The 15,624-nt window shown below is 36.5% G+C and overlaps 1 protein-coding gene across 1 annotated transcript in view; it reads left to right on the top strand.

Moving 5' to 3' along the window:
* LOC148941110 (uncharacterized) overlaps positions 1-15,624 on the top strand; it is a 153,987-nt gene that overhangs the window by 51,292 nt on the left and 87,071 nt on the right. Inside the window, exons 6-7 of the mRNA XM_089104098.1 lie at positions 1,974-2,144; positions 11,979-12,296. Of these exons, the coding sequence (XP_088960224.1) occupies positions 1,974-2,144; positions 11,979-12,296 (489 nt within the window). The remainder of the gene's footprint in view (positions 1-1,973; positions 2,145-11,978; positions 12,297-15,624) is intronic.

Raw genomic sequence — 15,624 nt, 5'->3', positions numbered from 1 at the left:
CACTGGTAATACAGATGATATTCACTCAATGCACTGTGCCCTCAACATTCTGTATCGGTGACCTTACTCCGATTCCTAAGAAGGCAAAAGCAGTACCCCAGTGTACCTTGTTTTGGCCCATCACCGTCGCAAACTATAACTTGAACTCTTAAGATAAACCAAAATAATAGGTACCATTCTTGATACAGTGTCAGATGACAATTTTTTCTCACCAGGCAGTTTTTTTTCAAAACGCTTTTTAACCTTATGTTACTATCGGTTGTGGTTTGTTCTTGACTAGGTTGCAGCTTCTGCTGCAACTATGGTTCACAATCCATAATATTTTAGACAGGATAGAATATAGCCTATTTTTTCAGCAAGGGTGTGTCTTGGGGATGGGTGTTTTTGCACCCTTCTCCTAGTTTTTTGACTCCTTATATTTAAAAAAGAAGAGTATTTTCATTGAAAAGTGTCGTTTTTTAATTTAATTTTTTCGTTAAATAAAAAAACTTCATTCTTGCTGCTCTAGATTCTAAGAAGTATGGCTCTTTACGCTAAAGTTTTTATTGTTTTAAAAAATAGAGTTGTGAGACAGAGTCAAACTTTAGCGTAAAGAGCGAGCTATTGAGGAGGGGGCAGCCCCTTCATATACGGAATAATTTCTGTTCGTTTTAAGTTTTAATATCGCTCCTTACTTTCAGTTCAAAAAACTTTTTTTTTTATTTAATTTTTGAACGTTTTTGAATTAGTGCAGGTTTTGATTTTGGCTCACCGTACATGAATAATTAAATAAAAAATTGCATATTAATTTTACTTTTTTTTTGGTTAAATGGCTTTCTCGAAAGTTGTTTAATTTCATTTACGAACGTTTTTATTAGTAATAAATATACGTAACTTACGAATTAACTTACGTAACGAACTTCTAAATTCGTATATTTTTATTACGTAAATTAGGGGGTTCGCTCCCCTTGTCAATACCTCGCTCTTTACGCTAAAGTTCGAATTTTGTTCCATTTCTTTAAGAATGACCCCTTAATCACAAAGGCCGTTAATTATAGTAAATAGCTATTATGAAAGTACCAAAAAAAAAACACTTTAGCGTAAAGAGCGAGGTATTGACTATGGGGTGAACCGAATCATATACGTAATAATTTCTGTTCGTTTTAAGTTTTGATGTTGCTCGTTACTTTCAGTTGAAAAACTTGTTTTTTTTAATTTTAGTTTCTGGTCGTTTTTTTAAAATAATGTTGGGAAATCCAGCCCGCCTTCGTAGCAATGTCCCTTCCCCCATGAAAATTTCCTCCATATAAAGATCCTAATTTCCGTTCGAATGAGCCCTCCTGCGATATTCTAGGACCACTGGGTCGATACGATCACCCCTGGAAAAAAAAAAAAAATAATAAAAAATAAATAAACGCGCATCCGTGATCTTTCTTCTGGCAAAAAACAAAAAATTCCACATTTTTGTAGATAGGTGCTTGAAACCTCTACTGTAGAGTTCTCTGATACGCGGAATCTGATGGTGTGATTTTCATTAAGACTTTATGACTTTTAGGGGTTGTTTCCCCCTTTTTTCGAAAATAAGGCATATTTTTAGTTTTCAGTAACGAACTTACAGCAAATTTTCAGTAACGTAACTTACAGCAAATTTTCAAAGTAGCAAGTTTTCAGCAACGAACTTACCGTTCGTTACCACGAACTGTTTGATAACTTTGAAACTACCAAAAAAAAACAAAGAAAAATGATAGTTTTCAGGTAGGAATTATTTGCATATTCAAAATAAGAATCGCAATAATATGTGGAAATTAGATAAACCTAGTTTGAAATGAATGTGAAATGAAAGAACTACTAGAATTAAGTTTGTATTGAAAATTGCTGAATGTATTCAGTTTTCAGAAATATTTAATGTTATTATTTGTATAGCCTACTGAAAACACCGTGTGTGATGGCCTATCAGCCCCTTTGAAAATTAATGTGCGTTGTCTTTTTTTCAGAAGCAGAAAATATCTCGCCTACTAATAATGCACATCTAAATGGGAGAACACGTCCTGTGCCGTCAACTGAGCAAGAACATGATCCTTTGGTTGTTTCTCCAGGAACATCCTCTATACTTCAACCTGACTCGGATCCCCTCAGTATAGATCCAGCTAGTAGCAAAATTATAAGTATGTTGTAAAACACATAGAGGTGCATTTTTTATTTCTTTTTAAACTAAAGTTATTTCAGTAAGACAGAGAATTGAAAATAACTTGATAAAAACAGAATGTTGAAAAAAAATTGCAAAAAATAAACGGTAAAGCAAAAACAAAAAGAGGACAAAATTATTGCGTGTGTAGCTATTGGTGTTCTCATTTCTCATACCTTTTAGCTGGTGTTATATGTATGTGTTACCGCAAAATAGCCATTTTGAACTTTTCTGTGCTAAAATTGCAACAGAGGATCATAGGCAGCGCGCTAGCGCTGCCTAAATAAAGAACGATGTGGCACAATGTGTTTTTTTTTTTGGGGGGGGGGGGGCGTTTTTTGTCCATACCTGGGCAATGCGTATCGAAGAAGTTGTCGTAGAAACTTCGAAAAGGGCTCATTTGATTGGAAATTCAGAGGCCTAATACCTTTTTTAATAGTCGAAAGTGATTGGAGGGGAACTAGCCCCCCTCGCCCCTTTTTCCTTAAAACACATTCCATCAAACTATTAAGTTAGTCATTTTGTTCAGAACAGCTAGTGTCCGAAAAGAAAATTTGTATTTGAGGAGAACACCTCCCCCACAGCCATCGAGGTAAGGGTAGTAAGTTATGTTCTGAGGGCATATAAGGTTTTTTATAGAAGGCGTTGTCATAGAAACTTCAAAACAGGCTCATTGGATTGGAATGTTGAAGGGCTAGTATCCTTTTTAATTGTCAAAAGTGTTGGGAAGACGACTAGCCCCCCCCCCCCCACGCCCATCATTCTCCCAAACACATCCAATAAAAATTTTGAGATAACCATTTTGTTCAGCTTAGTTGATTTTCTGATAGAAAATATGTTTTTTAGGAGGATACTCCCCCACAACCCTCAGGGAAAGGATTTTAAGTTATGCCCTGGGGGCATACAAGGTTTTTATAGAAGGTGTTGTCGTAGAAGCTTCAAAAAAGGCTCAATCGATTGGAAAATTTGAAGGACTAGTACCCTTTTGAATAGTCGAAAGTAATTGAAGGGCAACTAGCCCCCCCCCCCCCCACGCCCATCATTCCCCCAAACAAAACAATCAAAATTTTGAGATAGCCATTTTGTTCAGCGTAATTGATTTCCAGATAGAAAACATCTTTCTGAGGAGGACGTTCCCGCGCAGTCCTTGGGACTCGGTTTATAAGTTTTACCCGCGGTACATGTAAAGTATTTATAAATGGCTTTGTCGTAGAAACTTCAAAAAAAGGCTCATTCGATTGGAAATTCAAAGGGCTAGTGCCTTTTTTAATAGTCGAAAGTGATTGGAGGGAAACTAGTCCCCCCCCCCTCGCGCCCATCATTTCCCCAAACACATCCAATGAAAATTTTAAGATAGCCATTTTGTTCGGCGTAGTTTATTTCCAGATAGAAAAATAGATTTTTGAGGAGGACACTCCCCCACAACCCTCAGGGCAAGGATTTTAAGTTATGCCCTGGGGGCATATAAGGTTTTTTATTGAGATCTTTGTCGTAGAAACTTCAAATATGGCTCATCCAATTGGAAACTCAAAGGGATAGTGCCCTTTTTCACAGTCGAAAATGATTTGAGGGCAAATAGCCCCCCACTTAAGCCCACCTTTTCCCTAAACACATCCAATCAAAATTTTTAGATAACCATTTTATTCAACGTAGTTGAAAGTTTTTGAAATAGGTCTTTAAAGATGACAACCCCTCCCCTACAGCCCTCAGGGCAAGGGTTGTAAGTTATGCCCTGGGGGCATATAAAGTTTTTAATGAAAGGCAACTAGCCCCCCCCGCCCATCATTCCCCCAAACACATCCAATCAAAATTTTGAGATAGCTATTTTGTTCAGCGTAGTTGATTTCCAGATAGAAAATATGTTTTTGAGGAGGACACTCCCCCATAACCCTCAGGGCAAGGGTTTTAAGTTATACCCTGGGGGCATATAAGGTTTTTATAGAAGGTGTTGTCGTAGAAACTTCAAAACAGGCTCATTTGATTGGAAATTCAAAGGGCTAGTGCCTTTTTTAATAGTCGAAAGTGATTGGAGGGCATCTAGCCCCCCCCCCCTCCCCAACGTCCATCATACCCCGAAACACATCCAATCAAAATTTTGAAATAGAAATTTTGTTCAGCGTAAGCTAGTTGATTTTTCAGATAGAAAATATGTTTTTGAGGAGGACACTCCCCCACAACCCCCAGGGCAAGGGTCTTAAGTTATGCCCTGGGGGTATATAAGGTTTTTATAGAAGGCTTTGTCGTAGAAACTTCAAAACAGGCTCATTCGATTGGAAATTCAAAGGGCTAGTGCCCTTTTTAATAGTCGAAAGTGATTGGCGGGCAACTAGCCCCCCCCCCCCACGCCTATCACTCTCCCAAATATACAATAAACATTGTCATATATGCTTGTTGTACAGCGCAGTTGATTTCCAAACAACAAGTATGTTTTTGAGGAAGACACTCCCCCACAATCCTTGGGACAAGAATTTTACTTTATGCCCTGGGAGCATAAAAGGATTTTATAGAAGGCGTTGTCGTAGAAACTTCAAAAAAGGTTCATTCGATTGGAAATTGGAAGGGCTAGTGCCCGTTTCAATAGTCAAAAGTGATTGAAGGGCAACTTGCCCCCCCCCCCCGCCCATCATTCCCCCAAACACATCCAATCAAAATTTTGAGATAGCCATTTTGTTTAGCGTAGTTGATTTTCAGATAGAAACACAAATAAATGTGCATTGTCAGCTTAATATACATATACTGATATTTAGTATTCAAAATGTTAAAATTATTTGATTTATTAAAGTTATAAAAGTAAAAAACATTTATATTTTTTCAGTAAAGTTCAAATTTTGTTCTGGCCTTGGAAAGGCATAGGGGTTTTAAGTCCAACTTATGTTAATTTCTGCTCCTTTTGAGTTTGACTCGGTTATTTATTGTAATTTCTGTTCGTTTTGGGTTTCATTTATTTATTGATTGTGATTTGCGGTAGTTTCAAGCTTGGTAGATTATTTGATTTTATTTTTGCTCATTTTTTGTTTAATGTAGTTCTTTACTTTTCTTTGAAAAGATTATTTTGTGGAAAAAGTTTTTTTTAATTAATATTCTAAAAGATTGGCTTAGACAAATCTATTCAATAATAAATAACATTTTTTTTTCGCATCGTCCTTAAGCAAACGCCCTTTCTATTTATAGAAACGCAATAGAATATATGTAGAGACTTGCCCCATGGTAAAATTAGCAGAATAGCTCTAAGCTTTTGAGCAATTATTTTATTCATGGAAGGATCAACACAAAAATTAAATAACCTAGTTTGTTTGGAAGATCTAAATTTGATTTTTAATATTAGAAATATAAAATGGAATTCTCAGACTTGTATTTATGTATTGGAAAGTCTGGCCCGATTCCCGAAAGAGTTAAAAAAAGGGTGAATCTTTTCACAGTTGCAGCTCATCAGTGTTATTCAATTCAATTCAATGCAATTTATTCGAATAAAAACATAACACAAACACTGATAACAATAAAGATCCTAGAAGAGAACTTGTTAAGGACCAAAGAAAGAAAAAAAAATTAAAATAACACTCAAAAAAAAAAGATAGAAGAATAAAACATGGGTAATTAAAGCAAATTGGTTAAAAATTGAAAGATTAAATTATATTATTAGGTTTTGTTACATTTTTATACAGCTTGCAGAAACTTGTGGCTAGTTCAACACTGGAGAGTATTTTGTCCCCTTGAATAATGGATTTGTAGATGGGAGATTGCTGGGCAGCGCTAGAAACTCATTTAGGGATTATAAAGGATCTATTGGGTGAATGGAGACAGTGGGCTTCCGAATTATTAATATTACAACTGTTTTGTAGTTGAGGAGGAAGATTATTGTGGAAAGCCGAGTAAGCAAGCGATAAGTTTAGTTTTTGTATGATTTGATCAAGTGGAGCTATGCCAAAATCTGAATACAAATCACGAGTTTTGATATAGACGGGGAAGCCGAAAAACTGCTTTAATGGCACGGTTTTGGGCAAATTTGAGTTTTTTAGTGAAAGAGCGGTTTGTATTTCCCCAAACTGATTTGCAATAAGAAAGGTAAGGAAAAATAAAGGAATAATAGAGGGTAACTAGGATTTCAGGAGGAAGAAAATAATTCACATGGTTAATCATAGCTACTTGTCTCAAAATTATGGCTGTGATGTAAGAAATATGATTAGAGAAGGACAAGCATGAGTCAATAAATACACCAAGAAACTTGGCAACCTCCACTTGTAGGAGGATGTCCAAGAGCATGTCCTTGAGACCTTGAGACCAAGGTCTCAAGGACATGATGTAGGAGGATGTCCTTGAGACCAAGAGCAGGATGAATTATGTCTTTGTTGTATGGGGCTCTGAATAATACTATTTGACTTTGTTTTGCTATTAATGGTCATGTTATTCGTAAGGCACCACGCCTGGGCTCTGTTCAGAAGGACTTGGGCAGAGGTTATTGCCGATGGTAAATTGGTGCCAGTGATGAAGAAGTTGCTGTCATCAGCAAATAGTACAGGATACACTGAAGGGCCCAGGTCCATAACAAGATCATTGATATATAGGAGAAATAAAATAGGGCCTAGAACCCCCTCCTAAAATAGAGCCTTGCGGGACACTCCTCCAAACCGATAAGGGCTACTAAGATACTCCACCTAAGCACAAACTGAGTACCTTTCCGGATAGGAAATAGTCGACCCAAGAGACAGAAATATCACAAATACCGTAACTATTTAATTTACTTATGAAAATACTATGATTGACTGTGTCAAAGGCCGTAGAAAAATCCAAAAACAAACCCAATACAGTTTTTTTAAGGTCGAGTTGTGAGCGTATGAACTGTGTGGCGTCAATTAGAACATGAGAAGTTGAAAATTTCGGCCTAAAGCCATATTGGTGAGGAGAAATCAAGGAAACAGAGTGCTGACCGTCAAACAGAAAGGAAGACAGACGTCTGAAGATGATTCTCTTGAGCACTTTGGATATAACAGGGAGAATTGAGATTGGACGATAATTGCCTATCTCAGTTGGATCGCCCTTTTTAAGAACTGGGATAACAATGGCTGACTTTAGTAAATCAGGGAAAACTCCGTGGGTTAAAGATAGGTTGGCAATATGCATGATGGGCTCGCAAACAAAAGGAGATATGGTCTTCAGGAGCTTATTACTTAATCCAAGACAGTCAGGTGTAAAACCATTAGGAAGAGAACCGATGATTTGAATTACCTCATTGCTATCAGTGGGGCAGAAAAACATGGATCTAGAATTGAAGCAAGGGAATACAGCCTGTAAGGAGGAGCGGGAATCAGTATGGGGAACATTAGAAAAATAATTATTAAATGCGTCAGGTGCATCTAAAGGGTCAATTAATCTACCATTTGTGTCTTTAAGGTGAATAGGTATAGACTTTGATTTTCTATTTTTTGAGAGTATATCATTAATGGTGGACCAAATCTTTTTCAGGTTACCTTTCCAATTGAGAATTTTTGTATAATAATAATTTTTCTTCGCTTCACGCATAAGTTTAGTGTATAAGTTTTTATAATTTTGATAATTTGATAGGTCAATATCACTACTGGTCTTACAGGCTAACTTATATAATTTTTTTTTACGATATGAGGAGGCAATAAGGCTATGTGAGATCCAGGGGCATATAGGGATAGTTTTCCGGTTATGTTTAGGAATAGGAAAAGTTGAATGGATAATCTCACTTAGCCTTTGCGCAAAACCGTTTCTGGCAGAATTTACTTCTTGACAATTTAAAACATCGAACCAGTCAGTGGTTCTTAGGCAATCGATAAAATGGGTTATATTTGCAGAGCTGTAGTTTCTAGTAGGTGTTGGGATATTAATTCTAGAGCGTAGAGTGAGTGGTTGTGAAGGTAGTGACAAGTAAACAGGAAAATGGTCTGACAGATCCGAAAATATTATATTTGAGGACAGGTCATTTCCCAGGGAAGTGGATACAAAAATGTTATCAATTAATGTTGAAGTTGATCTCACAGGATCGACTCTACTGGGGGAAAAAATTGTGGATAGAAGACCACTCGCGGTTACCGATTCAAAAAAAGTGTCAGATTCAATATTTTTACCAACATTGAGTAGGTTACAATTAAAGTCCCCAAAAACTATTGCCTTTTTATGGGGTAGATTAAAGAAATTAGAAAAATCATCAAACAGATTACAAAAACATGAGGTCGGAAATGGTGGAGGTTTATAAAACAAGGAGAGTATTTAGGAATTTTGGCCGATAACTAGGTTAACAATTATTGAATAAATACATCTGAGATTTATTTGTGTAGAAAAAATAGATTCGCGCTCTGATAGCCTGGTAAAATTTAAATTCGACTGGGTGTAAAGTGAGATACCCCCAGTACACTTTGTCAATCTCCTGGGCATATGGATTATTTGGTAACCAGGGAGTGAAAAATCACTATTGTCATCATTATCGGAAAGCCATGTCTCTGTTAATCCTATTACGTCAAAAGGGCAGACACCATTGAATGAAATTAAATCTTTAAACTTGAGCCACTTATCCCGGATGCTTCTGATGTTGAAACAAAGAACATTAAGGGAATTATTATTTACTAGTTTTGGCTTCACATTGGTAGCAAAATCGAGAATACCAAGGTAATTACAACTAGTATGAGTTAAGGTACCATTGGGGTTGCTTATAGGGTTGGCGTTCTGATTACTTTCTGTATCGGAATAATTGAAAGTAATGCAATTATAAAGGGACAAATTACTTAAGAACGAAAAGCCACACATTAATTAGTCGTCAGGAATTCTTATCGGGTATCTACTCACTTGGGTTTTGCTTTGTACATCATCCTCACCCGAAGAGACTTTGCGAGGGTTCGTCAATTTCTGTGTTACTGTGTTGGTCAGCTTTTTCTTGTTTTTTTTTTTTTTGTTTTGCTATGGCTTGGTGCTTCTACCATCGTTTCAAGTGTTGGTGATTCTTTCAAATTTCTAAGGGACTTGGTAACAGTTGGGGTCGTAGGAAATGTTGAGTTTGGATGGAATTCCATGCCTTATTTGAAGGATAAAAGTTGGGCCGTAGCTTTTTGCCGGATTTCCTCTCGTAGAGGCGTAGCTTCCTCTCCTAGGACTGTAGTAATGGCCTTTTTTAAGGATATTTTTTACGTGAACTGGCTCACTGTTAATCTCGGTAAGGTGGAAAACTGCGAGGTATATGGCTAACCTTTGCCATTCTTGATTATAATGATCAATAATTTGTGGATGTGATAAAACTGGAAGTTGGGAAGAGGAAGGCTGCGATTTGGCCTAAAGTTAAAGAAATTGAGTGGACCATTGAGTAAATGAGAAGCCTTTATCTATTGGGGGAGGGACCTTTTTCCTCTGGTTCTTTGAAACTTCAGTTTGGCTATTTAAGGGTCGACTTGGAGTTGATTGTCTAGGGATTGTAGCGGCTACGAAGGAGTAGGACAAGTTCAATCTCACAGAGGTTCGGAGGATCTTGGCTCTTTTATGATTGGCTGGAAAAAGTTTTTTCGTAAGTCCCGTGTGTCTCGTGTATTTGAAATTTTTACAGCAAGTGTTTTTGTCGGTATAGTCTTCTGTAACATGGTTATGTTTTCCACACTTTTGACTTGACTGGAGTGACTGTACAATTATTTTTACTATGACCATGAGCTAGGCAAATTGCACTTTGTAGGGGCTTTGTTTTATAGGACTTTTGGGTATGGGCAATACCATACAAAAAAAAACTTCTCTTTGCAACTCTTTTTTGCATGCAATGAGCACTGAGCGACTGGGTATAAGATTACCATCATTTTTCAAGCGGAGTCTTGTGGCTGTTGTTGGTTGGACCGGATGACCCGAAGAATCAATTAGTTCAGCTGTAAATTCCTCTATTGGTATACCGGTGTCAACACCATAAACCACGTATTTATAGGACTTTTCCACTTCTTTTGAAGTGGCAAAGATTTTGGAACCCTCAACGATCAGCTCCCTGGACCTTAAAATGGCTAAATCTGTGGCCTTGTGAAAGGTAAAATAAAAAATTGTCAGACTGTCATTTAGTAAGACTACTTCAAAAGTGGAGTTAGCGAGTAGAAATGTAGGCTTTCCAATATCCATTAACTGATCTCTAGCAAAGGGTTGACCATTGGTTTTCTTGATGGTCACAATGTAATAGTATGGCTGATCTAAAGAGCTAGGAAGCGATTCAATTGGTTGGGAATCATCAGTGAGTGATATAATCTCGGGTTGGGGTTCTTCAGGGGGTGATCTAATTGCATAATTTTTTCTTTTTTTTGCCGGGGGTTTCACCAGTACTTTTAGCTTTAACGAAGTTGAGGTCGTGTGTCCCTTTAAGAAGGGTGGTTGATATCGACATAGGAGTGGGGGGGGGGTTATAGTTAAGTTGCTTTTGTAAGGAAGGAAAGGTGAGACATTGAGACATCAGTGTCGTTTTCAGTAGTTTCCTTTGTGTCAGACATGAGCTATTTGGAACTAAAAATCTCACATCTTATTTCTTTCACTGTTCAGAACTATAATTCAAATCCTATAATCTAATTAACAAGAACCAAGGTCACTAATATCACTTAGGAAAGTCCAGGGACATGCACGGTCTGTAAATGTTCAAGTTACACACGGGGAATTTCGACTAGCAAATACCAAGAGTGAAAACACCAATTAGATGTTAACACAGCGGAAGCAAGTTCATAACTGACTATGTATATTGAAAAACTTCTCAATGTATTAGCCTGAATTCAGTACCTTTTAAAGAACTAGTACCTCTTTAAAGAACTGTTGTTCCTGGGAACTGATTTTAATGCCTCTAACGATTCCTGGCAACATAACGAATCGAGGTGGATGGGTAGTCCAAGAATATTTTTATTGAGCCATCAGATAAATACAGAATTAGTTCTAAGGAAGAAACGAGGGGAGGTTGGAGGTAAAAATTGATTTATGATCTCCAGGGCCATAACCAGGATTGTTGTTGGGAAAGCGGGGGGTCGCGTTGGTTTGGTACCAAAGAAACTTTAAAAAACGCATCAAAAACATGAAATTGATATCTACACTCATATGATTTGTGAGAATATATCTGGTCTGCTGTTATTGCGAAAGTAAAGAGTAACATTAAACCCCAAAATGAACAGAATTTATTCCGTATAGGAGGGGGACGGCCCCTTCCTCATCTACACCTCCCTCTCATGGTAGCAGAAACTTTGGAGGGTGCTCATTAGATCAAAGATTGAGAGTTCCAGTCCTCTTTAATAAGTCGAAGGTGATTGGAGACCAACCACCCGCGGGGGGGGGGGGATTTTCTGTTGGGGGTATTTTCCGAGGGAGTAAACGCTGGACACTATAGTAAACTACTCTATAAATTTCAAACATGTTGGATTCAACTTTAATCAAATATAAGACGCTACTATAGAGTTAAATTACCATGTTTTGGGGGTTTAAGTCCTTTTCGGGCTGGGTGGCCTTAGTCAGAAGGTCGCTTATGACCCTTCTGTCATAGTAAACTACTCTATATTTTAAACACGTCGGGTGCAACTTAAATCTAATATAAGAGGCTGCTACAAAGGTTTTTGTTAAAATGATTCGTCTAGAAAAAAACTATATGCAAACAGTTTGATTGCGGTTGCTGATAAGAAAAAGTTAGAGAACTCTTTGCAATTAGCCAGTTCATTACTAAGGAACAGCAAATGCTGCCACTATGGTTTACGGAGCTACGAATTGTTCAAGTCAGAAACTTGAACAATTACCAGGGCTATTTGATTATGAATATACATAATGTGAAATCACCCAGCTTCCAATTATAAATTTGTGTGCCCTTTTTTAGGTCCCCCACCACCGCCTGGAGCACTGAAAGTGGTTGAAGTAGGATTTGATTTTGCTAGCCTAACTTGGGCTCGCCAAACAAGTGCTAATGATCCCTGCGTACATGGGTATTTTGTAGAAATGCGCGAAGCGACGTTTCGATATGCGCGACCCGGTTTTGGATGGCGACGTTTCGGCATATTTCCACAGAACGCAATCAGGCTTTCGCAACTACTCGATGGAAGGAAATATGAATGCCGGGTGTTTGCTCAGAATCAGGGAGGTCTTAGTCATCCATCAACGGTAATCTTTACTACCGTAAAGAATTTTGATCCAGAGAGTAAGTAGACCAATTAAATTTCTATTGTGGCCAACTTTTGATCACTTAGTTCATCTTTTTGTTTGGAGTGTTATAGCCTAAAACCCTTTAACTTTATAACATTTTTGTTTTGCATTGTTTTAACGTTATACTCTCTTTCGTTTAATTCCTTAAAATGCTCTAAATACGAAATATACTCTTAGCAGAATACACTTTGTATAACAGATTACTCAATAAAGAGAACGTGAAGAGGTGAATAACTAAAGTGTTATTTACTATAGTGTACATTAGATTACTGAGGGTTAGTTTGCTAAGTTCCTCTCGTATTGAAACTTTTAGGGAAGGGATAAAGAGTGAAGCTTTGAGAGATTGGGATGGAGCAGGAGCGTACACAACTGTTACCTTTCGGTGACGTGGTGCTGCAGTGAGTTGTTAGTAGTGGTTGATATATTAGTAGTAATAAATTATGGCAATATAGTTTAAATAGAATAGTAAACTTAAAAATTCGAATAGTTGATGCCTTCCCTATAAGAAAAATCATTTCATATAAATTAACTTTTAAGAATTGTTCTCAGCTGTTTTTTTTTCTTTTTTACACTGTAGTTGTATTTTGTCCTTATCTCTTTTTTTGTGTGTGTATGTTAATTTTCTGACCAAAAAACAATTTGTGACCAAGAGAGGCCCAGGATGATTAATAAGAGAGCTTCTAAATCTTGCTTAGATTGGTAATGAATTAACGGTAGGATTCTAGTTGCTCTTTTTACGACTAAAAAGTGCAAGGTACGTGTCATATTGGTATAAGCCCCTTTAGATCGATTGATGGATATTGTAGGGACTACGAAAAATTATACTTTCAGTCAGAGGAACAAATAGACAGGGTCCCAGGTAGAAATTTGGATAGATGGTTTACTAATCTAGGCAAATTCAGCGGGGAGAAAGAAAATAGCAACGGCTGTATACTGTTATAATTTTTAGGCATGATAATCTGGTTATATCTGTCATAGTATGTGCGAAAAACATGCTTCTGTCCCATTTTCTGGAAAAATAATGAGAGAAAAGTAGACGCTGCTGGGACATCTTCTATGGATGAAGGATGATAGATTACCAAAGATTGTCCTTTTTAGTCCTCCACTTAGGAAAGAACAAAAAGTAGGCTGTCCCTGAATGGGGTGGAGAGTGGTCGTAACAAAGAATTTTAAGAAGTTTATAACTTTTGGGGAAGATGTAATGAATGAAGCTTTCAATCGATTGGAGCTGAGGAGGAGCGTGCACAAAAGGGTTGGCCTCAGGTGGGTTGGTGTTGTATTGAGTTGTAAGTGGTAGTAGTAGTAATAGTAGCATTAGTAATTAGTAAGAATAGACCTTTGCGTAAAGATTGAATGGGGGCTACTGAGACAGTCGCTGACAGCAAATAAGCAGTATATCCATGATTCAAGGGCAGATAAGTTACATGAATATTTAAAACAAATTATGAGGAAAATCACACAAATATGACATCCCTTGGAGTAGAGGAGAGAGTAGAGGGGCTGCATATTTCATAGATTCACCTTGACTAGATTTTTCAGTTTAAATAATAACAAACTGTGGCTTAAAATCAAACAATATAAAGTCAAGCTTGTATTTACAAGTAACCAAAAAATTGCTTGATTTCTTTTCTTCTTTACGAGGAAAGTTTTTAAAACTCGTGTTTTGTTTATGTTGAAAATGATGACATTTAGATTTAGAAATCTTGGTCTAACATACCCTTGTTCATTGGTTGCAACAGCATTTTATGATGATCAATTAAAAAAAACCCTGTTTTTTACAAAACATGATTTTCAAAGAAAAGTAAAGAACTCAATTAAACCAAAGTTTAACAGAAATCAAGTCAAATAATCTCCCAAGTGTAAAACTACCACAAATCACTTTCAATAAGTAAATAAAACACAAAACAAGCCAAAATTACAATAAATAATAGAGTCAAACTCAAAACGGCATGAGTAGGGCTAATAACCACTATGCCTTTTCAAGACCAGAACATAATCTGTGCTTTACAAAAAAAAATATATTCTTTAAAGTCTTAATAATTTTGGATCACATAAAGTTCAAAAAGCGAAAACATTTAAAATGTATTTTGTTTTCAGTGAAGTTCAAATTATGTTCTGTTCCTGAGATGGTTTACAGACCTGCTCATGTTGATTTCTGCTCGTTATGATTTTGAGAATCATAAGCTTTTTTAAAAGTTCTGAACTACTTTAGTGTAAAGAGTGAGGGGCTGAGGACGGAGCAACCCCCTCATGTACTTAATGATTTCTGTTCGTTTTAAATTTTGATGTTGTTCCTTTACTTTCAGTTGAAAAAAATTGTTTTTTATTCAATTTTCCCAAAGAATTCATAGTTTGGCTTGCTGTTTCTGTGTTGGCGAAAATTTTTGAACAATTTTTAACAACGTATACCCTTTTGAAAATTTGGACACATATTGTGTTGCTTAATTTAGTTTTATACCTACTCACGTTGACCTAAAAAATAAAACTTTTATAATGTTCCCAAAAAATTATATCAATGCTCCTTGACAACCAGATTCACTTACCCTCTTTTTATTCAGTGAAATTTTAAGAGCAAAAGTATTATTAGTAATAGCTCTGAAACTTTCTAACTTTACGAAAAATCTATTGGTGCTTGTTCACCTGTTTTTGGCTTTTTGAATATTATGTTCGCATGTTTCTGACTTTTTGAACATTTTGTCCGCATGTTTTTGACTTTTGGAAAATCTATTCAAGTGTATTGACATATTTATGACTTTTTGTAATTTCTTTTCGGGTGTTTCTGACTTTGAATATTCTTTTCGTGTGCTTCTGACTTCTGGGAAATGCTGCTCATGTGTTCCTTACTTTTGTGAAAATTCGATTCGCATGTTTCTGACATTATATAAAATCTGTTCGCCTATGTCGACGCGTTTCTGATTTTTTGATAAATACTGTTCACTTGTTTGTCACCTTTTGGAAGCTCTGTTCATGTTTTTCTGACTTTTGAAAATCCTTGTCGTCTATTCTCGGCCTTTTCAACTTTCTGTTTGTTTGTTTCTAACTTCTGTTTCCTCGTTTCTAACTTTTGTTTGCATGTTTCTGACTTTATGGAAAAATCTATAGTGTATGTTCACTTGTTTTGACTTTTTGAAAATTCTCTTCACCATGTTTCTGACTTTTCGGAAAATACATTCGCATGTTTTAACATGTTTCCGACTTTATGATAATTCTTTTCGCATATTTCTGACTTCTTTGAAAAATTTATTCATGCATGTTCACATGTTTCTGACTTTGAAAATTCTGTTTGTATGTTTCTAACTTCTTAAAAATTCTGTTCATGTGTT

The sequence above is a fragment of the Artemia sp. Qi Xiang Cuo genome, chromosome 18 (assembly GCF_049724085.1).
Source record: "Artemia sp. Qi Xiang Cuo chromosome 18, ASM4972408v1, whole genome shotgun sequence".
Taxonomy (NCBI): domain Eukaryota; kingdom Metazoa; phylum Arthropoda; class Branchiopoda; order Anostraca; family Artemiidae; genus Artemia; species Artemia sp. Qi Xiang Cuo.
Note: the sequence above shows the minus strand (reverse complement) of the source record. Positions and strands in the feature narration are given on the sequence as shown.